The sequence below is a fragment of the Saccopteryx bilineata genome, chromosome 2, assembly GCF_036850765.1.
Source record: "Saccopteryx bilineata isolate mSacBil1 chromosome 2, mSacBil1_pri_phased_curated, whole genome shotgun sequence".
In the NCBI taxonomy this organism is placed as follows: Eukaryota; Metazoa; Chordata; class Mammalia; order Chiroptera; family Emballonuridae; genus Saccopteryx; species Saccopteryx bilineata.
Genome location: NC_089491.1, coordinates 371,508,507 through 371,536,436, shown reverse-complemented (window position 1 = coordinate 371,536,436; position 27,930 = coordinate 371,508,507). Strand labels below are relative to the sequence as shown.

Sequence of the window (27,930 nt, the reverse complement as noted above, 5' to 3'; positions counted from 1 at the left end):
TTGAGTTGCATGGAAAAATCCCCTTGGGTAAAAGAACTCAACCTCAACAAGAGTGTCACCCTCTTTCTAAAGCACACACCCCTGCTAATTGGTGCTGTATAAATTCACCACCCCACCCCCAAAAGACACTTAACTTTCATGAAAGCTACTTAACTTTCATACAAAGAATCAGGGTCAACTTGCCTGTGATACTTTAATGAATGAGGTGTGTTATTTTGCGACAGGCCCCCTTTCAACTCATGTTTTCTGCTCCAGAGAGCCGCAGTGGAAAACAACAGACAAAAACCGACAAACAGAATTTCTCACATACACTCTTCTTGATGATGGAGTTAATGGAAAATTCTGTCCTGCTCCACACTTGCGATTCCTTGATGGTGAAATGGCTAGACAATGTGGACTTCCAGGTCCCCTCCAACCTGGATGTTCTAGGATACAGTTACCTGACCCAACTGATGGGAACCCAGTAAGTGTCCTTGCTCAGCCTCTCTAAGAGCACTCTAAGCTGGCCGTATGCACTCTGAAGATCCTCCCTCACCAGCACGGCGTCCACCAGGTGCCCGTAATGCTGCTCTAGGAAGGCAGCGGAAGCGGACATCTCTTGTTGCTCCTCATCCTGCAAGGAAAGGGGCAGTTATAGAGCAACAGGGAGGTTCTTCCCGCAAATAAGAAACTTCCAGCCTATGTCCTGGGCAATGTTCCAACCTCTAATTTTAAAGTGATCAGTGATGACTATGGTTTATGAATAACCAACTGTGTACACAAAGAACACAGTGGAGTAACAATATCCTACCAAATTTCCAAGAAAATTCATGGGCAGCAGACAAAGTCATTATTCAGTCATTCATTCACAAAATATCTATTCAGGACCTGTTAACTGTGAGCCATGATATGAAGTGATTTGGGGGCGGGGCAGATGCTGATTCTATATCTGCGGCAATATCACACTTCCTGTCCAAAGGTATTTCTAAAGAAATGGTACTATTGTGTTGCATGGCAATTTGATTAAATAATTGCAGGAAAGATCTATAAATAACAATATAAAAGGAAAAAAAAAAGCATTTCTGGAATCAACTAGGGGAAAAGGTGAATAAGGAATTCTAATGTCCTCTGAAGGCTCCTAAGTTCATACTGTAGCACTCAATGCTTTTCGTTTCCTCATACCAGAGCCAAACACTAGCACAGGAGACAAAGCGGAGTTACCTTGATCAGGACCACCCAGCTCAAATTCCCCATTTCCGTAGGGTAGCTGCCTTCCTTCATCAGATTGCTCTCCTGATACCTGCCACTGGGGTAAGACAGCCAAGGACCCCTTCTTTACCAAACCCACAAGTGTTTGCTACTTCATTTTTAAAAAGCCTCTAATAAGTAGAATGTAAAGCAGATAGTTGATAACAGTTAGTTTGGTTTGGGGAAGAAAGGAAAGTGGCAGACCCACTCTCAGTAAAACTACAAAACAGAATTTGTCCCTGGCATTCACCCACCTCGTTTCTGTCTTTCCAATCCTGTTACCTTCTCTCCTCTGCCTCCAGGGGATCAGTGTTTTGATGGCTGCCATGGAGGAGGGTGAGCTGTCCTTCCCCCAAAAGGCCCACTTTCCAAAATAGTCCCCCACCTCTCCTCTCTGTCACCAATCTAAACCTGACTCCTACTTCAGTGAGAGCACTTGCAGTTCCAGGAGGTATGTTCTAAAGGGCTAGGACACAGTTTTTACACGCCAGCACAAAGATGGCTGAGACCTAAGAGAAGGCAGCGGGGGCAAAAACTAGATGAAACGGGAGAGGCTTCCCAATTGTATACGGTGTCCTGCAGGGCTCATAGCACTCCACAGCATCCCAGGGCCGCCCTGAATCTAGAACCTCATCTCCCCCACCGCTGACACATCCTGTAGACCTGTCTGCTGCTTCTGGAGTTTCCTCTCCTCCAGGGCCCTCAGTGTTCATCCTGGAAACATTTAGCTATTTGAGAAATTACAGAAGGAACATTTTTGCCACTAAGCACCTCAATCTTCCCAATATTTGTATCTTGAAAGAACTCATATCTCTGATGGAGTGAAATGTGTGACATTTGTTTTGCAGCCACAAATCCCCTGAACCCTTTCCCTGGCCTGTCAAGGTGGAACATTCCACCACCTGCAGCTTCAGCAAGAGAGTCACAGACCTGAACAGCAAGTTCATGGGACAGGCTGCCCTCGTGCTGCCGGTTGTGCCCAGGTTGGATTAGTTTACTGGATCTGAACTTGGTTTCGATTAAAAACGACTTGAGCCTGACCAGGTGGTGGCGCAGTGGATAGAGCGTTGGCTTGAGATGAGGAGGACCCAGGTTCTAAACCCTGAGGTCACCGGCTTCAGCACGGGCTCATCTGGTTTGAGCAAGGCTCACCAGCTTGAGCCCAAGGTTGCTGGCTTGAGCAAGGGGTCACTCACAATGCTGTAGCCACCCTGGTCAAGGCACATATGAGAAAGCAATCAATGAACAACTAAGGTGCCGCACCGAAGAATTGATGCTTCTCATCTCTCTCCCTTCCTGTCTGTCCCTATCTGTCCCTTTCTCTGTCTCTTTCTCTGTCACCAAAAAAAAAAAAAAAAAAAATCTACTTGAGTTTGGCTTAGGAGTTCAGATTGCTGTGGTTTGTCACACTGAGGTCAGGTCCCTGATAGATGCTGACCCCCATTTTCAGGGAGGGTGCTTATGTGAGGGAGTTGATGGGGGGTGAGGAACCAGGCAAAGCCACCCCTCTCTGAGTTGGGAGGCACTTCCAGCTACACCACCTTGAGCCTTCTGGTCACTTCACCAAGTAAGTCTGACCAATGGAAAGACGGTCTTGTGCAGGAGATGCAAGCACAGGCCCTGTTAGGCCTTTGGGAAAGAAATGGTCAACTTTAAACTTACAAGTGGGGCTGCTGTGTCCTCACAAGCTGGGGACATGGGTGACATCTTCCTTTTTTCCAGGGTTGCAGGCTTTACAAATACAACATAGGGTTTGAACTCTGAGGTCCTCAGCTGTCTCAGTGCCTGAGAAAGTAAGTTCAGGGACATTATTCTTTGGAAATATTTTATTGTGAAACATACTTTTCAAATGCTCAGTAATGAATGATGTGTTTCATCACATGATCTCAATGGTAAAGGTTCCAATTATATGGTCATATGAGAATGAATGTCAATTGGGCAAATCAACTGCTCGTTTTCTCGCTCTCCACTTCACTCTGGACTCAGCTGGATCCTGAAGGCTGTCCCTATCTGTCCCTCTCTCTGTCTCTGTCAATCAATGAACAACTAAAGTGGAACAACTATGATTTGATGCTTCTCTCTCTCTCTTTCCTTTTCTGTCGGTCTGTCTCTCTCTCTCTCTCTCAAAATCAATTTAAAAAAAAAAAAAAGAAATTTAGGCCCTGTCCTGTTGGCTTAATGGTAGAGCATTGGCCCAGCATGTGGATGTTCCAGGTTCAATTCCCAGTCAGGACACACAGGAGAGGTGCCCATCTGCTTCTCCACACCTCCCCTTCTTGCTTTTTTTTCTCTCTCTCTCTCTCTTCCCTTCCTGCAGCCATGGCTCGATTGGAGCAAGTTGGCCCTGGGTGCTGAGGATGGCTCCATGGCTCCGCCTCAGGTGCTAAGAAGAGCTCAGTTGCTGAGCAATAGAGCAACGTCCCAGATGGGCAGAGCATCACCCCCTCCCTGGTGGGCTTGCCAGGTGGACCCGGTCAGGACGCATGCAGGAGTCTATCTCTGCCTCCCCTCCTCTCACTGAATAAAAAAATAAAAAAAAAAAGAAATTAGGCTTTTAATTTTGACTACCAACTCCCAGTAAGTCCAAATTAGTGAGGGTTTTCCTTACACATAATATGCTTTAAGAATCTGTTTCAAACCAACTTCAATAAAATAAAGCCTACAGCTTATATCATAAAATCAGAGCTTTATTTCTACAGAGGAATACAAAATTCCCATATTGAAATCAAAGCTTAGAAGTGTTTCTCATTGACAAGATGGGAAAGATGAGTCATTCCCTGTGGAATACACAGCAGGCAGGGAGTGCAGAACTGAAAATGTTTTTGAAGCACTTCACAAAGTCATGCCTTTTTCCCTTTCAAACTGCTCTTCCTCAGTGGCTCACCAAGCCACGGAGTTCACTTGTCCTGGTCCAGGAGAAGGTGCCCTGATACCAAGAGCAGAGAGCCCTAGCCTCCCCTTAAGCATTGACATCTAATTCCCTGTCACATCACAATTGGCCAGTAGGAGCCGCTATCAACTGCATAACTTACTCCATGCAGAGATGCCTATCCTGGGACTCTGGACCACCAAGAAGGTCCATGCACTCACTATAATTATAAAGCAGTTTTTTGTATAAAGGTGCATATTTTGGGATACAAGGCTTTTATTAGATTCCCAAAGGGAGATCCCCAGGAAATTTTAATGTCCAGTGCTTTTGACCAAAAATCCTTTGGACCGAGATAAAATATTCCGTAAAATGTACAATCACCTAGTTTATAAATTCTATTAACAAAACATGCCCAACTGGCCCAGGAACTCACATCTGGTTCCACGTCCACCAGACAAACTTTGTTTTTGGCCATCACAGCCTGAATGGCGTCCAAGCTGGTTCCATAGAGATTTTCCTTATATTCACCGTACTCCAGGAATCTAAAACATCAAAGGAGAAAAGGCCTTTAGTTCCTGAACTTGCCTAAATTAACACAGAAAAATATATGAACTTCCCACCACGACTTCTTCCCCACCTCCTCTACCTTTTCCGGAAGACCTCCTCTAGATCAGAGGGAACACTGGACAGACGCAAAGACACAACTACACAGAGGGCCAACTGGCCCCTCCAGCAAACGTACTTGTTGTGATGTATGTCGGCCTCAAACGCTTGCTTAGAGACAAAGTGGTATTCCACCCCCTCCTTCTCGTGGCTCTTTCGGGGCCTGGTGGTATCTTTTAAAGGAAGAAGAATGAAAGCTGGGCAAAGAGATGTCCCATTACAGCGAGTGAGAACAGAAGCGAGCCTGTGCCCTTACTCAGAGTTCCTTGCTGATCTGTATACAACACAACATCTTTCCTTCACCCAGAGTCCCTGTGTCAAGCACAGTGCCCTTTCTAGGCACATCACTGATTCACACAACTCTCTGATGTAGGTAAAAGGAGACCTCCCATTTTGTGGGAGAGGAAAGTGTGAGGGGTACAGAGAGGTAACCCAGAGCCGGCAGGTAGCAGAGCCACGGTCCGGACTCATGCCAAGACAGCCTTACTACCCTGCCAAACTGCCTCATTAATGCTGTGGATTTTAAAGAGTCATTGACGAGACCCTGACCAGGTTGCTCAGTGGACTGAGCATCGTGCCAGTGTGTCAAGGTCGTGGGTTTGATCCCCAGTCAGGGCACATACGAGAAACAACCAGTGAGTGCACAACAAAATGGAACAGTGAAGTGACAACCAGTTGATCCTTCTCTCTCTCTTTCTCCTCCCCTCCTCACTTCCTCTCTCCCTCTCTCTCAATTCAGTGGGAAAAAATTTTTTAAAGAATAACTGAGGAGACCCCTAGTCCTAAACTTTTACTATTCCCTAGTCCTGACTGCTTTTTGGGAGCACAGAAAGCACAAACACAGATGGCCCTGCTGTGTGCTTTTAATTCTTTATTCAATTATTTCTTGGGTATTTTTTTGTTGTTGTTTTGTTTTGGGTTTCTTTTTACAGAGACAGAGAGAGAGTCAGAGAGAGGGATAGACAGGGACAGACAGGAACAAAGAGAGATGAGAAGCATCAATCATCAGTTTTTCATTGTGGCATTTTAGTTGTTCATTGACTGCTTTCTCATATGTGCCTTGACCGCGGGCCTTCAGCAGACCGAGTAACCCCTTTGCTCGAGCCAGTGACCTTGGGTTCAAGCTGGTGAGCTTTTTGCTCAAAACAGATGAGCCTGCACTCAAGCTGGCGACCTCAGGGTCTCTAATCTGGGTCCTCCACATCCCAGTCCCATACTCTATCCACTGCGCCACCGCCTGATCAGGCTATTTCTCATTTTAAGAGAAGAGGAGACAGTCCCTTCATGGACAAGCCGTGCTTCCACAGGGCTGGCTCTCACTCAGCTTTATAGCAGTGTCTTCTGATGGATTTCCATAAGAGAATTGAAATGCACACTCTTGGGAAAAACAGGTCCTCCACAGAACAAGAGCGCACAAGAAGCAACACACAGCCTTTTCCAGAACATTCCAAAAAAGATGGGATCTTAGAAGACAGTGTTTTCTGTCCCTTGGGGGCCACCCAGTGAGATGTTCCATATTCTCCATGTGGTATCTTTGGTCAACCTCTGGCAGAGCTCTTAGGGTCATTTTTTTAACCGTGTCATTCTCTTGCTTTAAAACTTTTACTCACCCACCAATTATATTCTAAAGACCTTAGTATATGAGACCTCTGTGACCCACACAGCCCCCAACTCAGCTTCATCCCCCCCAATCATCCACACCAACTTCCCGGTCCCTAACACTGCTATGCCAGGCCACACCTTCACTCCTTTGCACATGTTCCCTCAGTAGAGAGAATTCATCCTTTCTTCTCTGCCTGGACAACTTCTATTTACTCTTTAAAACCCAGCATAAAGGTCATTGCCTCTGGAAAGCCTTCACTGACTCTCCCAGTTCCTAAATGCGAGGGGGAAAGTCACCTATCTGTGTGGTACGTGGAGGTAGGTAGGCCTGACCATCCAGGTAGCACTCCCCCAAGGGATGGGTCTAAGGGTTTCAAAGGATCTATGTGTGAGCAAACTCCACATGTCCTGTTCAGTCCATCCTCTCCACCTGGAAGGCCATGGCCCCTTGCAGCCTAGGCCCATCACAGGTGTGCTGGCAGCATGGCCTTCCCAACCTCAAACCCCGCCCCACCCCTGCCGTTCCAGGTGGGGCTCTGGAAGACAATTCTGACAAACCATAGACTGGGCTCCGGGCTCTGGGCCCCAAGACCCAGGGCAGTCACTTTGTAGCTGCCCTTCCTCAGATCATTCTGGAAAGGTCTCATTGTTGCCACCACAGCATGCCCTCTTGGTGGCCTCCAGGTGCCCTACTGAGGTCAGAAGGATGAACAGAGAGTCCCACAGAAAGAAAAGGGACAGCCAAGTGCAGGAAGAGGCAGGCTGTCATGCATCCTGGTTAAAAATGTGACTGGGGCAAGCTGCCTGGATTTGAAGCTTGGCTTCACCACTTATCAACTGTGCGACACTGGACAAGTTACTTAACCTCTCTGAGCCTCAGGGTCTTCCTCTGCAGTACAGGATAATAATAAACCCTCTTCTCAGGGGCACTGGAAAGGCTGACAAGATACTCACAAGAGAGCTCTGCTGTGCTTCCCAGCACTCTACATTCTCCTCCTGCTTATTGGGTTTCAGCATCCCTGGCTGCCTCTAGGCTCAGGAGCCACCCTGATATCAGGGCCAGATCCAGCTATAAGGGAGTGCCCAAGCAGTACTGCTCACTGGACTCTGGCTTCCCTGCCCTTCTCTTACCCAAGCAGAGAGCAGGGGCCACAGGAGTCAGAGCCATTTGGAAGACGAGGCTAGAATGCCCCCATTGCTGGGAGCCCCTTGGTGTTGGGTTGAGATTGCCACTTGGTTTGCAATGTGCTCTAGACTCACCTCCCATACCAGGCAGAAACCGGGCAAGTGGTCCTCTAGCTTCTACCTCAGAGGGTCCTAGTGGACCACTGAGAATGGGATCTCTCCCATCATGCCTATGTCCCACAATCTGCCTATAGCAGGCAGTGCTTGGTGGTCTCTCAGACCCAAAGTGAGGATGAGGATGGATATGGAAGTCAAGTCCTCATGAAATAAATGGTCACATGTAGGCACACACACCCCTCCCCACGCACACACATGTGGGTCCTCTTACGTGGAACAGCAACACCAAAGTGCTGTGGGTTCTCTGCCACCACTTTCTGCTTCAGCTCATGCAGTCGGGCTCCCAGAGACCCTGGAAAGTGAAGGGAAGGTTGAGCAGGGACCCTGCTGAGAACCCACCCCACTCCTCCAGGCAGGAAACTAGCCCACTCCCTGGAGACGCAAGACATCACCTACCGATCAAAACCACCAGGCGAGGCTGCTTACTCGGTTGGTGCTGGTACCTGGCCACCTCCTCATAGGTCAGCAGCTCCAGAGACTCAGCTACTGCGGACATCTTTCCTTCCTGTGGGCTTCCCAGTCTCTCCCTGCGGCCCAACCTGAAGCTCCTCCGAAGACCAGCTTTGGGGGACGGACAGGGGCAACCATGGCATCTGTCCCAGATTCTCCCGCTAAAGACTTTATCCACCTGGCCAGACCTGGAGGTGGGGCCGAGTCCCACTGGCCTCTCCCAACCTCCTCCTGCTACAGGACGGGGCTGATCAAGACACAAAGTAATATGATGAAAGGGTGACCACCTGGCATCCAAAATTAGGGTTTAGGGTCCCTGTTTTGGTTGGCATGTGACTGACCTAAACAGATCATCACCTCTTTGAGCCTCAATTTCTTTATCTGTGAAATGGAAATATAAATCTACAAATGCAACGTGTTGACTGGATCCTGGATCAGGGGAAAATGCTCTAAGGGATATTGTTGGGACAACTGGCAAAATTTTACTATAAACAGTATATTAGATAAAATAGAATTGTGTGCATATTAAATTCTCGGAATTTTATAATTGCTCTGGGTTATATAAGAGAATGTCCTTGACCTTAGGGCATACACGCTGAGGTATTTAAGAGTAATGGGACATGATGTCTACAACTAACTCACATGACTCAGGAAAAAAAGTACATCTGTGTAGAAAAAGGAAATGATAAAGCAAACACGGCAAATAACAGCTGGTGAATCCGGGCGGAGCATGTGGGAGGTCTTTGTATGATTCTCACAACTCTTCGAGAAGTTTGAAATTACTTCAGAATCAAAAGTTAGAAAAACTCTGCCTGTCTCTAAGGTCTTTGGAATAACTGACCAAATGAAAGAAGTGAAGGTACTTTGGAGACTAGTAAAAGGTTCCATTACTATATGGTGGCATTACCACTGAATAAACCACAGGTGAGGTCATGACAATAATAAAATCAGTATTATTGGTGGGGTCCCTGCCCCTTCCTGCCAGGGCTCTGTTCTCAGTGGCTGGGTGAACAGAGGTGGAGGTAGGGGTCCCGGCCCCTTCCTGCCAGGGCTCTGTTCTCAGTGGCTGGGTGAACAGAGGTGGAGGTAGGGGTCCCGGCCCCTTCCTGCCAGGGCTCTGTTCTCAGTGGCTGGGTGAACAGAGGTGGAGGTAGGGGTCCCGGCCCCTTCCTGCCAGGGCTCTGTTCTCAGTGGCTGGGTGAACACTGAGGTGGAGGTAGGGGTCCCTGCCCCTTCCTGCCAGGGCTCTGTTCTCAGTGGCTGGGTGAACGTTGAGGTGGAGGTAGGGGTCCCTGCCCCTTCCTGCCAGGGCTCTGTTCTCAGTGGCTGGGTGAACACTGAGATGGAGGTAGGGGTCCTGGCCCCTTCCTGCCAGGGCTCTGTTCTCAGTGGCTGGATGAACATTGAAGTGGAGGTAGGGGTCCCTGCCCTTTCCTGCCAGGGCTCTGTTCTCAGTGGCTGGGTGAACGCTGAGGTGGAGGTAGGGGTCTCTGCCCCTTTCCTGCCAGTGGCTGGGTGAACATTGAGGTGGAGGGCTGCAAGGCCGGGGTAGGTCGGCGCCTCCTCTGCTGACAGTGATGGAGGAGAAATGTTGGTCCCTCTGGTTCAGCTGCTCTTGAAAGGTTCCCAGAGCTCAGGCCACTCTGCTTTTGTCTCTCTCGGACCCAGGAGCCCGTGGTGGGCTGTGCATGAGCGGGAAGAGGATGTTGAGGGGAGAGTCCCTGCTACTTACCCACATAATGCCCTTTGAGGTACCCCTCACAGTCACAGGTCTCTGGGAACCAAACAGAGAAGAAGGCCAGTGAGTCACGCTGGATCCAGATCCCAGCCCAGAAGTACCCGGCCCCTGGGTGGCCAGGAAGAGCCTTTCAGGATGGTGTCTCGGGGCCAGGGGGCAGGAGGGAGCTCAGGAGAAATCCCATGTCCTGACCATCCAAAAAAACAAGTTCTATTTAGCTCAGTTCTCCAGGCTTAGGTACCAAATAGCCTCTGCAGGCCCTAGGAGGGGTTCTGGGGCACAGGCCCCAACCAGTCCCTCTGAGTTAGGGTCTGTGTGAACAGGAGTGCAGATTCCCTAGCCCAGCCCCCCTCCTGCCTCTTGCCTCCTACCTCCCCAGCCCAGTCACGGCCAGCCAGAGTCCTGGGAAGGCTGAGCCCTGCGTGCCAAGCGGGCAGGAAGGAACTCCACCCCCACCAGCTCTGCAGCCTCAAGGAGCAGGCCGGTCCAGCTGGCAGAGCAGGGAGAGGGATGCCAAGAGCAGGAGGGCAGAGCCATCCCAGAGTGGGGCAGGGGGAGAGGAGGAACAAGCCCCTCCAGCCCCAGATATTCAACAGAAAAAGGGCCTTGTCCATGCGCACAGGGGACAAATACCAGGCCTACCTTTGTCACAAGGCTGATCATCTGCGGTTTGCACAAAAGATGGATGGAACAGCATTAGTGGAGGGGAACCAGAAGGCCCCGTGGCCGAGAGATAGCCATGGCCTCAGGTGCCTGAGGAGCCCTCCATCTGTCCCCTTTCTCTCCTCCAACAAACCTGTGATCCGAGCTGTGGTGCATTATTAAACCAAGACTTGCTCTAATTAGTCTTCCTGCGTGTGTCTCATTAGCAGCAGCCCAAAGAAAGCCAGCTCATCGCTGGCGTGAGCAGCCTCAAGGCCAATTTATTCAGTCTTCAGCAGCCCTTCAGTCTGAGAGCACGCCTAGGAGAGTGGCGTGGGCAGTGGCCGCCAGGCCAGGGCAGCAGCTTACTCTGGGACGCCTGCCTGCAGCAGGAAAGCCCCTCTCTACACGCAACTGGGGGCTCTGAGCATAGCCCTCTGGGGACGCGGCCCTGGTCCTACTCCTTCGACTGCCCGAGCCTCCATGTTCCTGTCTTAGAAAGGAGATGCCTGACCCCACTACCTCACGGGGCTGTTGTGACAATTACAAGGCAAGAAGGTAAGTGGATGTGTTTTTTAAAAGGTAAAGTGCTACCCAGAGTACAGCTGGCGATAAAATACAAAACACTGGGTTAAATCTGAATTTCAGAAAAACAAGGATTCGGTGTTTAGTATAAGTATACCCCATGCAATATTTAGGACATACCTATTTATACTAAGAAATTATTTTTTGTGAATATGAAATTCAAATTTAATTGAGCATTCTTTATTTTTATTTGCCACATTTTATCCCTAACACAGAGGCACAGGATCACTCGTAGCCATCTCCCTTCCCTCCCTAAATCAGAGCTTTCCAAATTGATGGGATCAGAGAGCCCCTTGGGAATCTAATGAAAGCTGTGGACCTTCTCCCAGACACAGATGGACAGACAGACAGACAAACACACACACATTCACAGAGAGGGTTGTGCACAATTTTGGGAGAGGTGTTAATATGCCCCCTAGTGGCATCTATGGGCCCCAAATATAGAAACCGCTCTCCAGGGCGTAGCTCCCCCAGTCTCCACCCACTTCTCCTCCCAATCTCCACCCACTTCTCCTCCTCACCCCTCTCCCCACAACGTCCTGCCTCTGGAGGCCTGGGAGATCAGAGAGGACCCTTGGTGCCCTCTCCAGCCCAGTGCCTGCTTCTTCCTGGCACAAAGTCCCTGAGTGCTAACCCTGGCCCCTCCCTGAAGTACCATCTCTGCCAATCTACTCACAGGGGGGCTTCTTGAGGCTCTGGGGACTTGGCATGGTGCCCGTGGCTCTCCGGTAAGTTAGGCGCCTATGGACAGAGAGATGGACAGGCCCATGAGCTGGGCCATGGAACCAGTCACAGGGAGCTTTATAGAAAACTTGGAGAAACTGAGGCCTGGATCCAACAGGTGGGCACAGCCTGGCACTCCAAGGGCCTCCTGCTTCACACTGAGTTCCAGCGAAGAGGGACACTTCCACAGCACTCACTGGTTCACAAGGGGAAAGGAACGGAGTCTCTTGCTCTGGACAAAGCTCGCCCAGCCCAAGATGGCCACACACAGGGACACAGCCCAGTGCTATAGTCAGCAGATGGTTGCTACTCTCCTGTGATTGATTCTCGAGGAAGGGAGGCCCATTCTCCTCTCACCTGGCCTTCCCATCCTCGAGGAGCTGGAAAATAGCATGACTCCCAGGAGAGGCTGGGGGTGCAAGGGGTGCTAATTTAACACCCTTCTCCCAACAGAGACCTCAGAGTATTCAACATGGTTGTCAGTGAAGGGGTGACTGCCAAAGTCTCATCTCTGACCTGAGAAAATGCCCAGAGCTCTTGGAGGTGTTTCGATTTCCACACTCAAATGCAGCTAAAGAGCCTCCCCTCCAGCCCTGGCCAGTGGCTCAGTGTATAGAGCATCGGCCAGCATATGGACGCCCCGGGTTTGATCCCTGTCAGGGCACACAAGTAAAGCAACCATCTGCCTCTCCCCCTTCTCTCCCTCTTCTCCTCCCGTAGCCTGTGGCTCCGCTGGTTCAAGGGTGGCCCCAGGTGCTGGGGAGTACTCTGTTGGTCTTAGTGAATCAGCTCAGGTGCTAAAGATAGCTCAGTACTCAAACAATGGCCCCAGATGGGGTTGCTAGGTGGATCCCAGTCAGGGTGTGTGTGGGAGTCTGCCTCACTATCTCCCCTTCTCTTACTTTAAAAAAAAAAAAAAAAGAGCCTCCCCTCTAGGACCCGGGAAGCCAAAGATCCAGATGAGTGGGAGGCTTCCCTGAGGAAAAGGCGCAGCGGTTCTCAAGTCTCAGCGCCTCAGCATCACCTGAACATCTGGGAGGACACAGAGCCTAGACCCCACCCCTGGAGTTTCTGATTCAGCAGACCTGGGGCAGGGCTCAGGAATCTGCATTTCTCACAGGTTTGCAGGGGATGCTGCGGCCCCTGGCCTTGGGATCACACCATGAGGGCCACCGAAACTCATGAACAAGGTCTGTCATTACCACATTCCACACCCCAAAAGATGGAAAAGGGCTTCAAACCTCAGGGGAGGCAATGCAGGCGTTAACTGTCGGTCCCTCTGACCTGGACTACACTTTTGGAAATCTATCCTAAGGAAATAATTTTAAATACGAGAAACAGACAATAATTGCAGCCTTGTAGCAGTGAAACACTGGAGAAGACAGAAAAGTAGAGAAGGCGTGAAGTCATTTAGGTATTACCCTTCCTCCAAGAAGCCTTCCCTGCATACCCAGACGAGGGCCAAACTTTTTGCTATGACCTTGAAGAGCACCGTGTTCTCCTCCCTCATCCTCATCACATTTGTATAAAGTATTCATTTGAACCATGTGTGTGACTTTCTAGCTAAACTGTAAACTCCTCCAGGGCCGAAACCAGGGGTTCTCAGCAGCCCACGAGATGCCTGGCACAGGACAGCTCCACTCACAATGAATACATTCATACTGTCTATGAATGAATAGTGTAGCTACTGATGAAATATTATCATATAGCACTAAAATCACTCAGTAACTAATGGGTAATATGTGGAAAATGCTGGTATCAATGTATATTTTTTTAAAGAAAAGCAAGACCTCAAATTCTATATGCTACACTCACGTAAAAAGCACGGGAAGGAGCCTGACCAGGCGGTGGCACAGTGGATAGAGCATTGGACTGGGATGTGGAAGGACCCAGGTTCGAGACCCCGAGGTCACCAGCTTGAGCACGGGCTCATCTGGCTTGAGCAAAAAGCTCACCAGCTTGGACCCAAGGTCACTGGCTCCAGCAAGCGGTTACTCAGTCTGCTGAAGGCCCGCAGTCGAGGCACATATGAGAAAGCAATCAATGAACAACTAAGAAGTCGCGACGTGCAACGAAAAACTAATGATTGATGCTTCTCATCTGTCTGTCTGTCCCTGTCTATCCCTCTGACTCTCTCTCTGTCTCTGTAAAAATAAAATAAAATAAAAATAAAAATAATAAAAACTGTTAAAAAAAAAAAAGCACGAGAAGGAAATAAATTATGTTGTTTAGATAATGGCGAGACTTTGGGGTACTTTTCTTTTCCTTGTCCTCCTCTTCCATATTTTTATATTTAATTTGTCAACATTCCCTAAGTATGTATTTTATAGTATATATTAATTTAATACCATAGATTTCCATATATTTGTTTAACCAGTCTTCACCACTAGGTTATGGGTCAAGAAGAACAAACACAAGTACAATTGGCACTTACCTCAGGGAAAAACACACAGTGTGCCCTTCTGGCTATGGTGGCAGAGATTTGAGGGTTTATCATGTACCTATGCCTCTGCTACTCCAGAACCACCCCCTTAAAACACACCCCAGACCCACCTTTCCTGAAACTGCTTGGAGGGAATAAGGCCAGCTCGTAGGTTGGTGTCCCCCACTCGTTTGGCTTGCCACCACGTGGGGTCATCCTGGCTCACCACCTCCAGGACCTGCCTGCGCTGGAAGGGCAGGCCTGCCTCCTGGCAGGGAATGGCCCGGTCCTCCCTTGGGTTGTAGTGGAAGAGGGCCCGCATGAACACCTGCAGAGGACAGGCTCCAGTGAGGTGACCTTCATCATGTCTATGCCAAATGACTATTACCACTCACAGTTAGGGAGAATAAGCAGCCTTGAGAATAGAAAGTGAACCAGAAACACATCACACGTATTTCCTTATTGCTCTTCAACCATTTTAGATACCATAGTCAGGAAATCCCTCAAGAGTCAGAAAATTAATAGATGGGCCCTATGTCTGAATTTCTTTTTCCAACCTAAACATTTCCTTAGTTACCTGATCTGTTGCCCTGAGCATACACAATGCAACAATTAGTCCTAGAAACAAAAAGACAAGGCAAGCACAGTCTGTAACTCAAATGAGATTCTTGATGTGCTAACTGCCCCTAATGAAGCCAGCACCATCTGTTAAATAACTAGATGTTTTGGTAAGAACACAAATCTCAGTACAACTGCTGTTACTGATTCACTCCATCCATTTTCTAATGGGTCCTTGACACCCACATTTTTACAGTTCAATACTGGCTCATCTGTCACATACTTGGTCAACCCTCATCTCTCCCCTTTTCCCTGAAGTCACCCCCTCTAGGGAAGATGGTAGGAAGATAGAGCATTTTGCATTATGTCACAGGTCCTTGTTCTCTTCTATAATTCAGTGGCATGGGTTTATTTATTTCTATTTATGCTCAATTACTTTAACAGCAAACAGACAAAAAAAAAAAAAAAAAAGGCCAGAGGGCTTCCCTAGACCAGCGATTTTCAACCTTTTTCATCTCATGACACACATAAACTAATTACTAAAATTTTGCAGCACACCAAAAATATGTTTTTTGCCAATCTGACAGAAAAGATAGGTATCATTGGGGGGGGGGGTTGTATTTTTCCGAAGTTAGAAGCAGGGAGGCAGTCAGACAGACTCCCACATGTGCCCGACCGGGATCCACCCGGCATGCCCACCAGGGGGCAATGCTCTGCCCATCTGGGGCATTGCTCTGTTGCAACCAGAGCCGTTCTAGTGCCTGAGGCAGAGGCCATAGAGCCATCCTCAGCACCAGGGCCAACTTTGCTCAAATGGAGCCTTGGCTGTGGGTGGGTAAGAGAAAGACAGAAAGGAGAGGGGGAAAGGGTGGAGTAGCCGATGGGCGCTTCTCCTGTGTGCCCTGGCCGGGAATCAAACCTGGGACTTCCACACGCCAGGCTGATGCTCTACCACTGAGCTAACCAGCCAGGGCAAAATAGGTATAATTTTGATTCATTCACACCAGACAGCAATTGTTGTGCTGGCTGTTGTCATATTTTTATATGACGGTCTGAGGGAAAAAAGGTCAGCGCCCCTGACTAAATAATCAGGTATTATATGTTTTAAAAATTCTCACGGCACACCAGTGTGCCTGGTTTAAAATCCCTGCCTTAGACAGATCCAAATCATACTCCTTCATGTGCCCACCAGAAGAGATTTAGTTAGACAACAGTAAGAACTTTCTGGCCAAATATTGTGAGGACAGATACCCTCATGAAGCCACAGATGTTAGCAGAGTCCCAGGCAATCAGAACAGAGTATAATCTTAAATGGCCAGCCCAGATCAAGTTTCTGGCTCAAGAAAAAATATTTAGGAAAGATGGGCTAAAGAACAAGAAAACCAAGTTCTCTCCCTGTATCAAGTTAAAATCTTCAGTAGCTGCCTATGGGGACCACATTAACTTGTCCCAGGAAGAACCACCTTCCATCAGAGTCTGTATTCTGTATGCCCTGGGATTCAATGGAAGAGTGCAAATAAAAACAAGCCATACAAATTTTATTTCTTCATTTGCTCTAAAGAGAACTGACATCAAAAACACTGCCCATTCTTAATCCCCATTCATCAAAATAGTTATTGACATCTATTCTGTGCCAGGTGCTGGAATGTCCCCACTTTCATGCATTTAGTACTGGGAGGCAGGGGCTGGGAATCAGCTTTCTTGAAAAATTGGCATGCTTCCTTCCATCACCAATGAAAAGTATGTAATTCATTACGTTCTCTCTTCTGCCTTGGCTGCTAGTGAAGTTCAGATTCAAAGTTATTTGGAATCAAATACTGCCCTGTTCTGTCCTCTCTACCACCTAAGCTCAGGTCTTAGCAACCTCTCTACTGAGCTTCTACAACAGCCTCCAACAGGTCTCCTGGACTGGGCTCCCCCTGCTCCACTCTGCCCGGGTGGCCACCCCAGGGAGCGTTCTAGAACATAAACGTGGTTGCGCCTGGCCCACAAAGTGGCGCAGTGGATAGAGCCCCAACCTGGAATGCTTAATAGCTGGTTTGAAACTCTGGGCTTGCTTGGTCAAGGCACATACAAGCAACCAATGAACAGCTAGAGTGAAGCAACTACTTCTCATCACTATCCTCTGTAAAATCAATAAATAAAATATTTTTTAAAAAACTTAAGCCTGACCAGTGGTAGCACAGTGGATAGAGCATCAACCTGGGACACTGAGTCCCAGGTTTGAAACTTCAAGGTTGTGGCTTAAGCACTGGCTCACCAGCAAGAGCACAGAGTCGCCAGCTTGAGCAGGGGATCATAGACATGATCCCATAGTTGCTGGCTTGAAGCCCAAGGTCGCTGGCTTGAGCCCAAGGTCGCTGGCTTGAGCCCAAGGTCGCTGGCTCAGCTGGAGCCACCCCCCACCCCCGCCAGGTCAAGGCACACATGAGAAGCAATCAGTGAACAAGTAAGATGCCGCAACTAGGAGCTGATGTTCCTCATCTCCCTCCCTTCCTGCCTCTCTCTCTCACTCTCTTACAAACAAAATAAAAAATAAGTATAAATACAAATAAATAAATAAAACACAAATGTGGCTGCAATATTCCCTTTTAAAAAAACAAAAACAAAAAATGAAAAGCTTTAAGGTCATTCAAAAGACAGCCTAACCCACCTCCCACTAACCGCCACCCCCCAGTACGGGTTCTCACCCAAACATACTCCTCTCCACTACTCTGAGCTTCTGTAAACGCAGACTCCTCTGCCTGAGCTTCCCTCCACCTCTCGGCACCAGGGACCGACTCATCTTCACCTTCCTCAGGCCTCACTTCCTCATGCCTGCTCTGCGACACCTCCCATGGCACCGGTAACTCTGTACAGAATCTTTCCATTGCACTTATTACATGAAGATAAAAGACTTGTTCCCTGGCCTCCGCTTCTGAACTACGAGTCCTCAAAGCTCCTGACTGACCCTGTCCCCAGCATCTGGCAGAGCACCTGGCACAGAGGAGGTGCCCAAAAAGAGTAAGCTCCACAAAGAATTAAATAAATGGCAGTTATTTCGTTAGCCCTAAAGCCAGCACATTTGGTACCTTTTTTTCTTCCTTATGGCTCGGATTTTCTATTTCAATTAAAATTTATTAGTAAGCTAGGCCAAATCCTGTTTAAAAAGAGGCCGGGTACAAATAAATGAATCACTTTGTGATGGAATTACAATCTATTGAGCACATGTTCCGAGAACCAGATGTATGCTCTCTTCCCAAATGACCATCGCAAAGGCTGGGCTAGAGCCCTTCCACTCCCTCCAGCTCCCCCATACCTTGCTCTCCTTTAAACGGTCCTCCTCCTGGGTGGCTGGGATGATTTTCAGGGTGATAGATCCCTGGGACTGAGCCTGAAAGGAGAGAGAGCACAACAAGCTTATTGTCTCCTAGGTCTAACCCTCCATGAGTTCATATCCTACATCCCAGGTCTGAAAACTCGTGTTCAGATCAGAGGAAAGTCAGACTCACTGCCTCTTCTGTGTCCCACCCTTCTATGGTGGCATCCATTGAATTAACAAAGCAAAACTCAAAAACCAAGTACCTGTGTTTTCAAAGGGACATATGATTTTAAGTGAGAACTGAGGACAATGCCTGCACTGAATTCGAGCTCTGCATCCCTCCTGACCCCCTGATCTCGAGTGTCCCCACGGCTGCCCTTCTTTCCTTCCTCTTGGGTTATTTTTAATAGTCTAGTCCAGTTTCCTTTCCTTCTTCCTGCCTGATTTGGGGCTGGTCCCCGATCAGTACTTTCCTCTTTGCTTCCACCTTCCCCACTGGGCTCTCCAATCACAGTCACTCCCACCTTCCTAGGGGTTCCCTTTCCCTCTGCCTGACAGAGACCCTGCGCTCCCCTGTGGGGGCCCATGAGGAAGAATGCCATCGCCCACTGGTCTCCCTGGCCCTGAAACACAAATAGGTCAGTGCCCAGAAGCAGGGCAAGGGGCTGTCTGCAACCAGGGCCCCCACAGTGAGGACTTAAAGAGCCAGCCTCCTCTTTTCTGCTCTCATCCTGTTTTTGTCCCCAAACCGTCAGAAGTTAGCAAGGAAGGTCATGTCGGGAGGATGCTGGGGATATAGAGGGTAAAACTATGACTGGGCTCTTTAAAACTTCAGTTTTGACTTGAACTCCCAGAATGGACTCTAGAAGCTGTTTCTGTCCCAACACAGATGTGAAGTCCTGTATCCTCTCCCAGATGTTTACATCCTAATGATCACTACATTCAGGATGAGAAACCATCCCTGTCCTCACTTTCCAGGAAAGGAAATTGAAACTCAGAATGATTTGATGACTTGCCCAAGGTTGCACAGCTACAAAGTGACAGAGGCAGGATTCAAACCCCAAACTGGCTGACCCCAGAGCCCTTGCTTTGGTCCTTCCATATTCCTCAGCCTTTTGAAAGAGGGGACCCTTTTAAGGGGGGTCTCCCAGAAGGGTCCTCGGGAAAGGGAGCTAGGGGTCGAGTGGATGACTGTGCTGAAGAGGGGGTCTGCAAGAGGCAGATGGACTGGAAGTTGAACTCCTCCAGTCCCCAACCCCGCACCTGGGCACACTGTAAGGCCACTTTGCCTGTGGCCCCCCCATGAAAACAGGGAGACTGAGCCAGGTCCACCCTGGCCCCAGGAAGCCCCCTGCTTGGGTCTCCAAAGCACCACCAACCCCCAGCACACGTGCAGCACGGACCAGAATCTGGCTGATCTCGTCGGGCCGCTTGTGCAGGACCGTGATCCCGTTCACTTCCCGGAGCTCGTCCCCAACGTGGACCAGGCCTAGGAGACACAGGAGCGACCATCAATCAGCGAAGGCAGGGACCTCAGTCCCTGGGACTGGGATGAACTGAGCCCCTACTGCATTCTGGGCTCCTCACTCGGCATCTCAGCCTCACAACCACCCCGTGAACTCTCCAGTTATGAGTTGGCGGCTGAGAGCCAGAAGAATTATGCACCTTGCCTAAGGCCATACTGCTAAGAAATAATGGAGCCAGTGTTCACAGTTATTCTGACATAGAAAAATGCTGTTCTTTCTGCTGTAACCTCTGCTTCTTTAAAAATTCCATTAACTCTTCACCTTCCTGGGTTTACAGACTCTTTACAGACACACTCCGAGGCTGTCCTTCTCAAATCTTAAGGAAACTTGAGAGCACCGGGGAAGATGTCATCTAGAGTGTTAAACACACCTGTCTGCCGGCCTCGGCTTTATGACAAATGTCTCTGCAGCGTGGGCCTTATTTGCTACTGAAAGTGGACTCTGGCCCAGCTGCATCAGTACCAAGCAGGGCTGCAGAATCTGGGGCCCACCTAGACCTGCTGAATGAAAACTGCCTTTCAACCAGATCCTGGGGCGGGGGGCGGCAGGGGAATGGTTCGTGTGTGTTCGTGTTTGAGAAGCTCTGGTCTGGGATTCTCCACAGTGATGATCCCCAGACTTTGGGAGTAACACCCCCCACGCCAGGAGGTTTGCCTCCGACTCAGGAGTTGCTCCCCACGCAGTGATTTGCAACTTGTTTTCCACCCAAACAAATCGGGGACATGAGCACCCTCCCTTCGGTAATGGTGGCAACCAGGTGATGGGGAAGGGTGTCCCTTCCCCCCAGTTAGGAATGACCCACGAAGCCCATGCTTGTATGCTTAACTACCAGAGTCCTCAGTCTAAGCCAATGAATGAGTCCTTCTGACCCCTCAAAGTATTCCATGCCTGCAAGACTTCCAAACAATTAAAATTTCTACCGGGCTTGTGAAAGAGAAGAGAATTCCAGCTCCGCTCCCCCTGCCAGTACATCCCAAACAGGTGACGGGACAGGAGAGGGAAACAGGCCTGTGGCCCAAGGGAGAAGGCTGGGGGATGAAGGCCATCACCTTGGCCAGGCAGGCACTGATGCCACTCACCACTCCGGTCTGCTGCGCCCCCTCGCATGATCCTGGCCACCACGACAGCCCCCGAGTGCTCATCCCTTCGGATAGTGGCACCCTGCATCACAGACAGAGAGGCAGGCTTCTCAGAAGCACCCCCAACCCTCAGATTCCGACACTCTGGGCCCAACAGAGCTCCCTGCCCCTCCCTCTGCCATCCTAGTGGCAGATTAGAGGGGACCTTTCCAATACTGAGGACGCAATGAAACTGACATCTCTCATTAGTATAGCACAGCACTTCACAGTTCAAACAGCACAATAACTCAGTGATGGTCTCATTTTGGAGAAGACAGACTGGGGCTCAGAGAAGGAAAGCATCCTCAATGTCACTTAGCTGAGAAGTAAAGCTTTTTGTGACGCTCAACCCAGAGCTTTCTCTATCATATCACAGCCCCTGCCTCTTGCAAAGACATTTAATAATGAGGAGAATACAGCCAACAAATCCTCCTCCTACCTCTAACCATTCGCAGGGTTACTGGGCTTTTTGTTGCTGAAGGCAACCAATTATGCCCCAGCCAAAGCCTCGGCACCAGGACTTGGTCCATGAAGCACAGAAGAGAGAATATTTAGGATGAGAAAGACCTAACGAGCCCTCAAATTTTGTGCACCACGCAAGCTAGACTGTGGCAGGTCAGGGCAGCCGTCAGGTCAAGAGCTAAGCTCTGGAGTCGGACAGCCCTGGGTTTGCATCCACTCTGCCATTTATTAAAAGTGTGTGGCCTTAGCAAGGAAGCCCTGTATCCTCTCTGAGTCTATTTCCTCTGGTGTGTGGGATAGCATTTAACTCACAGGGTTGTGCAAGGATTACATCAGGTAATACATGCAAGGCACTTGCACGCAGTAAGCGTTCGATAAATGCTAACCATTTATTATTGGTTGTAACTGCAAACACATTGGTGCACTTATTATTAATTTCATTCGTGCCATCTATTTGAAGTACATGAGATAAATATTGATGAAAAGAGAGGCCATTAGCTGAGAGCCCTGTGGCTTCTTGCCTCCTAGAACTTCATGCTTCCCAGCATCTGTTCCAGCCTTTCCTCCTTCCCCCATCTCAGCGGAGGCTCTCCGCCTGTCTAAGCTGGTCCCTCTACCTCCTTCCCCCTCCTGCATCCTCAGTGCCCTTCTCTACTGCTCCTTCTCCTGGTCCTAAAAATACTATCAAGTCGCTCCCATCATTAAAAAGCCTGCACCCCCATCCAGGAAGCCAGTCTCTGTTTCTTTAGAGCGAGCTTCTTAAAGGAGCAGTGTGCGTCTGCTCTCTCTGCTCCCTGCCTTCCAAGTCAACCTCAAATGCACCAGCAAAAGCACCTGACAACCCATCCCCAGCGGCCCGTAGTCTTCTCTCCCCTGATCATCCTCCTGTCTGGCTCTGGTGCTCACCCTCCTTCTAGGATTCTCTCTTAGCCTGGGCCCCGGGTGACACCTCTCTCCCAGTTCTTCTCAATGACAAGTCATCTTCTTTGCTGAATCCTCCTCTATCTGCTTTTTAAATGTTGATTCAAGGGCAAGGATTTGGCGCTGGCCTTCTTCTTGTCTCACTTTGTATACTCTCTATCCAGGAGGTCTCAACCTCTCAGGTGTGACTTTACCTGCCCCCCCCATGCTGGGGGCTGCCAAATTTACATCCCTGAACACATAATCCTCCCACTTCCTGGACATCTCCACTTGCCAGTCACACAAGCCTCTTGAATTCAATGGCCCTAAGCTCCTCCTATTCCTTCTCCAGATGATGGCCCCAGCAGGACACTTGGGTATTATCCTAGGTACCTCCCCAGACTCCTGCCCAAACTGTGGCAGTCATTAGTTTTATTTCTGAAATGTTTCTTGAATTTCTCTCCCCTATTCCCACAAGCCTAGATCAAGCCCCATTTCTGAACTTCATATATCTGGCTCCCACCTTCAAACTGGCCTCACTTTCCAGATCACTTTCTATATACTTGGTAGCCTGTGTGATCTCTCTACACTGCAAATCTGGCCATGCGATTTCTTACTTAAAATCTTTCCACGGCTCCCCACTGACTTCAGAATCAAGCTAAGTAACTTTGCATGAACAATCGGGTTCTTTATGATCTGCCACTGGTCCGGCCTCACCCTTGTCACCCCTAACCGCAAGTGTGGCACTCTATGTCCACACCAGGCAGCTCAGAGCAGCCTGAGATACCATGCCTTTCACCTTCCTGTTCCTGCAGCTTTGCGCATGCAGTCTCCTGTGTGAAACGCCCTTCAGCTCCCTGTTCCTTCTGGAAAATGCCTGTTCCTTGTTTTGGAATGCAGCATGGGCATCACCCCTTCCAGGACACCCCCAGCCCCTACCTCCTGTTAACTCCCAGAGAGCAAGGGCTAAGTCTTAATCATCTCTGAACAGCCTGCGCCCAGCAGGGTGCCTGGCATACAGGAGTGTGTACCATGTGTTTACCGAGTTGACGAATGCCCCATTTTGAAGGGAAGGAAACTGAGGCAGAAGAGAGCTCCCGCTGTTTACAGAAGTGGCTCATCTGAGGTCATATGGTGAAAGTTGACAATAAAAAGTGCCAGTTGTGGTATTCTAGGGCAAACACTCAATGCTCCAGACTTCCCCTACTTCCCTCCATCTAATAAACAGCTCTGTCCCTTTGCTCGGTAAATCAATGCTGAACCAAGACCAAATGATAACCATCTGTCAGCTGGGGAGAAGAAAGGCTGCCGCCCTGTGCTTCCTCTGTATTCAGAGCAGGGGCTGGCAAACTATTTCCGTGAAGGGCCAAGCATCCATATTTTAGGCCAGTGTTTTTCAACCACTGGTCCATGGACCAGTCGGCCAGAAATCTCATGCCGATCCACGAGAGAATCAACCACCCTGATATTGTATGAAAATTATAGACCCAATGATTTTAGTTGAAGTTGCTTAGGTTCAGGGTGATTTCTGCCTTAGCAGTCTCAAAAATAATTTTCCTATTTTCACCAGTCCCCAAATGTAAAAGGGATGAAAACCACTGTTTTCGGCTTTGAGGGCTACATATTCTCCTTTACAACTATTCACCTCTGTTTCTACACTGTAAAGGCAGCTGGAGACAATATGGAAACGAACAGAATAGCTGTGTGCCAATAAAACTTTATTTACAAAATTTGGCAGTGGGCTGGGTCTGACCCTTGGACCATAATTTGCCAATTCAGAGCATGATGATCAGGGCTGCCGTGTACAGTTATGTAGGTTGTTTACCGCACAAAGGAGCTTGGCCACAGTTGAGGGAGGCTGTATCTACCCAGAGAAAGGGTACTTTTGTGTGCAGGGACTAGTAACAGCCTAACAAAGCTGCCATCACTCACTCCAAAGACTTCTTAAGGGTCCTTTCCCAGTTTTCTGGGTGGAACAGGGAAAGGGTAGGGAAGGGAGGATGCCACATACCAGGGGTTCCTTGTTCTTCACCAGGCGGACAATCTTCACTGATTCTTCATCAAAATCCTCATCAATATTATCAGGCAGAGGAGGGAGAACAGGGTCGAAATTCTTCTGGGCAACTGTGTCATGTACCACGAGCATGGCCTGTCAGAAAAGCAAGAGAAATGGCAGGCTGAGCCAGAGCTCAGAGAGTCAGGGGCCTTGGCTGGACAGTAGTCGAGGGGTCTCAGGTTTTATGACAGACAGACAACCACCCCAGGCACAGACACCGAGGATCCCTCGCTCAGAAGTCTCCTTTCCTCAGTCTCATGACCAAACGCTCCCTCCTGCCCCCATCTCAGGAGACACAAGCTGTGTGGGTGGGCAGGGACTGCGGCGTGACTACCCTGAGGTGGGGGGTGGACAGCAGCTGAAGCAGCTCCCTCTCTTCGCTGTGCACAGAGGCGGCCTGCAGCTCCTCCATCACCTGTAGGGCAATGAGACAGGTGCTGTAGGTGCTTAAAGCCTGCTGGAAGTCCCCAGGGAAAACCCTGCTCCCTGGACCTCAGACCCAAGGGCCCCCCAGCAACTGCGACAACACCCAGGGGCACATTGCACCCTCAGCCACCCAAGACTGATGCTCCCAGGGAAATCACACTAAGGATCAGAAGAGCCAGAGTAATTCCACAGAGTAATTCTAATGGGCGCTAACTTAATGAAGCCCTTACTGGGTGTCATTTGCTTTATGTGGACCTTCTCCCTTAACTCTCACAATGAGCTAGATGTAGCAGGCACTGTTATTTTGTCATTTTACAGATGAGAATTAAATGAGCGATGAAATATCTTGCTCAAGGCCACAAAGTTGGTAAGTGGCACAGCCAGGACTTGAACCTGGCTCATCTGGCTCCATTATCTGTGCCCTCACCACTGCACTATTTTATAGATGAGGAAATTGGAGCTCAGAAAGGTCAAGTGACTTGTTTAAGGTCACAGAGCTAGCAGCAGAGGCAGTGCTGTGGCCGGGAGCCTGGCAACTGAACACGCTCATCACATTCCATAGCGGAGGAAGGCTGAGGAACGGCACCCGCAAGCTGCACCCCGCCCTCAGCAGGCCATCTCCTGGGCTTCGGTGAGTTTATTCAGGAGCTGGATTTTGTAATCAACAAGGACTGCTTTCCCCAAACCATGCAACACAAAGGACAGGTCCCCAAGAAATTAGGAAGCATTCCTTTAAAAAATGAGAAGCCTGAGCCAGTCAGCAGGGATGGACTGCAAGTCTCTTGCCCCCAGGACTTCACATTGGGCATCCCCAGACATGAGGTCTTGTTTGACCTATTCATATTGCCAGTCCCCAACAGTCTGGGAACTGCAGATCTGATCTAAATGCTCTCATTTCACAGCCACAGAGACAGACGTTATCAGAAACACACAGTAAGTGGGCGTCATCAAGTCACCACATTCCCCAGCCCAGTCCAAGGCACCCGAGCTCCCCCCAGCCTGTTAGGAGGCCCAGGGAAGAGAAGGAGGATGAAAGGAGGCTCTCGTCACTTTGGGGCTCCCACATCCCAGAGTTCCCTGGCTAAGCAATGGTGATGAGGCAAGATGATGGAGCACTCCAGGGTGGGGAGAGGGCTGACACCGGAAGGAAAAGCCTGGGGCTTACATCCTCGGCGAGGGCCACAGCGCTGTGCAGAACAGGGGTTGGACTTTGCCTCTCGTAATAGCGAAGCTTCTCGTGAATCTGCAAAGACAGCCGATTTCTGGCTAGGGCCTCCCAAGCCAGCTGCCCAGGTTTATCCTGGGCACCACACGGCCCGCCCACGGCTGTCAGGCTGCAAATTGGATCATCCATGGGGCAATGTAGGAGAAAACCCTGCACCGTGGGCTGGAGAAGACTTTCCTGGCAGGGGGATGGCTAAGATGACATCCACAGGCCACAGCTAGCTAGGAAGACCCCTAGAAACCCTCACCAGAGGGGATAAAGGGGCTTCACCTTCATTAAGTAACTGAGGCTTTTTTCACTGAAAACATCCCTCAGGAAGCCCATTTCTTCCTTGTGGTTAGAGTCAGGTCTGAGTTGAGAGGTCAGGAGCGCCAGGGTTTCATGCAAGCCTGAGGAGAGTATAAGGAAAACAAAGTGTAGCAAATGCAATGGTACTTCCATTGGGACTCCCAGGGGGAACCCCCAGTGGACCCTCAAACAACATTTCAGCCCTGTCCTGCAAACAGTCTCTCCCCAGGCTCATTCCCAGGGCATGGAGGCATGGCAGCTCCTGAGAGCCAGTGCTGACAGCGGCCTGCTTTTTTCCCAGCCGGTTGCTGGGCAGGTTCTGGTCTTCAGGGCCATGGAGGCCCAGCTCCTGGGAGGCACTCACCAGAGTCCTCGGACAGCACCGGCATGTCTGTGCTGGTCAGATCCCCAGCTCTGCCTGTGGATTCTGGGAGAAAGGGGGGGGGGGGGAATGAGGGGGTAAAGCTCCATCAAGCACATTCATTCAACAAACAGGGATTACACATCTACTGTGTCTGTCTGTGGCCAATATGGGGATAGAGGGGATGGGAACAAATAACTCTCTGCTCACTTTTTTTCCAAAAGGAGAGAAAACTGAGATTTGCTGAGTGCCTCCATTGTGCCAAGCATTGTGCTGGGTGATTCTGTATGACATTTTTCTTAATCTGCACAAAGCTCTGATGAATAAAGACTAATACCACCATTTTACTGATGAAGAAACAGAGGCTTGGAGGAATTCAGTAACTTGCGTGTCAGAATCCAAGTGGCCCCCCTGTCTGACAGTGGGTGCTCCCCTCTACAGCACCACCCTTCTCCTGTGACCTTCTAAAAGGCCTCCATCAAGTCCCTTGCCTGTAACACCTTCAACAAGTACCTAGCTGGGCCTGCAAGCTCCCTTCTTTCCCTCCATTCCCAAGACCCAACCGAGGGGAGCCAACCCCAGAACAGATCATAGAGAGGAGGTGGGGAAACGACCGCGGAGATGGGGAAGCCCTGTCTCAGAGGGCCCCTCAACGTGCTCGGCAGCACGTGGACCTCAAAAAGTACTCCTTCAGAAGGGGACTGGGAGAGTAATGATTCATTCATTTGAAAACATGGGGCCAGCCCCTCTGCGTAGGAGCCCGGGTGACACTAAGATGCATAAGAATGGTACCTGGCCCTCCGGCCACCGTCCCCCCCTACACCAGACTCACCCTCTGCCTCCTTCTAGCTGAGACCCCCACCCCCGTTCCCCCCAGGCGGCCAAGCACAGACTCCAGCTCGCTTTCGGAACCTGTGGGACGAACAAGGAGCAAGGCTGGGCGAAGGAGAGGAGAAACCTGAGGGACGCTGGGGGGTGGTCTCGGAGGATGCCGAGCGCCTGGAAAGGAGCAGGGTGCAAAGGGGTGGGAGTGCAGGAGGGAAGGCCGGGAGCTATAGGGCGGGGACTGAGCTCCCCCTTACCCCCAGCTGGGGACTCGGTGGGCCGCGAGGCTGCCGCGGGCACGAGGGGCAGGTCTCGGCCTATCATCCGCGCCCCCGCCCGGCCCTTCCCGCCGCAGCCCCCGGTCCCTTGTCCGTTCCCTGCGCGGGTTCCTACCTGGGCGCCCCGGGATCTCCGCTCCAGTCTCCGAGCCGCGCGGGGGCCCGGAGCCTCGGCTGCCGCTGGCTCCGCCTTCCTGGCCCCTCCCTGCAGCGGCTGCGCGGGGAGGGGGTGGCGGAGCTGGAGGAGGCAAGGCGAGAGGAGGAGGGAGAAGGGGCGCCGGAGGAGGAGGAGGAGGAGGAGGGGGGGGGAGGAGCGGAGGCAGTCCACCGCGCCTGGCATTGCCAGCCCTCTGCTCGCTCAGGCTTCTTTCTTCTGCGTCGTA

General features: G+C 50.1%; 1 protein-coding gene across 3 annotated transcripts; it reads right to left on the bottom strand.

The window, feature by feature from the left end:
• Window positions 1-174: 174 nt before the first annotated feature.
• MPP3 (MAGUK p55 scaffold protein 3) lies at window positions 175-27,790 on the bottom strand. Of its 3 annotated transcripts, XM_066255397.1 has the most exons (20): window positions 27,663-27,790; window positions 27,277-27,356; window positions 26,448-26,510; window positions 26,066-26,184; window positions 25,736-25,813; window positions 24,479-24,559; window positions 24,100-24,237; window positions 20,688-20,769; window positions 19,486-19,571; window positions 18,080-18,154; window positions 14,355-14,551; window positions 11,755-11,819; window positions 10,494-10,514; window positions 9,846-9,887; window positions 8,060-8,224; window positions 7,875-7,955; window positions 4,839-4,932; window positions 4,530-4,638; window positions 2,890-3,012; window positions 175-613 (listed from the first exon to the last, which is right to left on the bottom strand). In XM_066255397.1, exons 3-20 carry the CDS (start codon window positions 26,470-26,472, stop codon window positions 437-439), a joined length of 1,758 nt encoding a protein of 585 aa, XP_066111494.1. In that variant the 5' UTR covers window positions 26,473-26,510; window positions 27,277-27,356; window positions 27,663-27,790; the 3' UTR covers window positions 175-436. The 3 variants fall into 3 exon arrangements, with proteins under 3 accessions (XP_066111494.1, XP_066111496.1, XP_066111495.1); XM_066255399.1 differs by lacking the exon at window positions 25,736-25,813; XM_066255398.1 differs by lacking the exon at window positions 27,277-27,356.
• Between the last annotated feature and the right edge of the window lie 140 nt (window positions 27,791-27,930).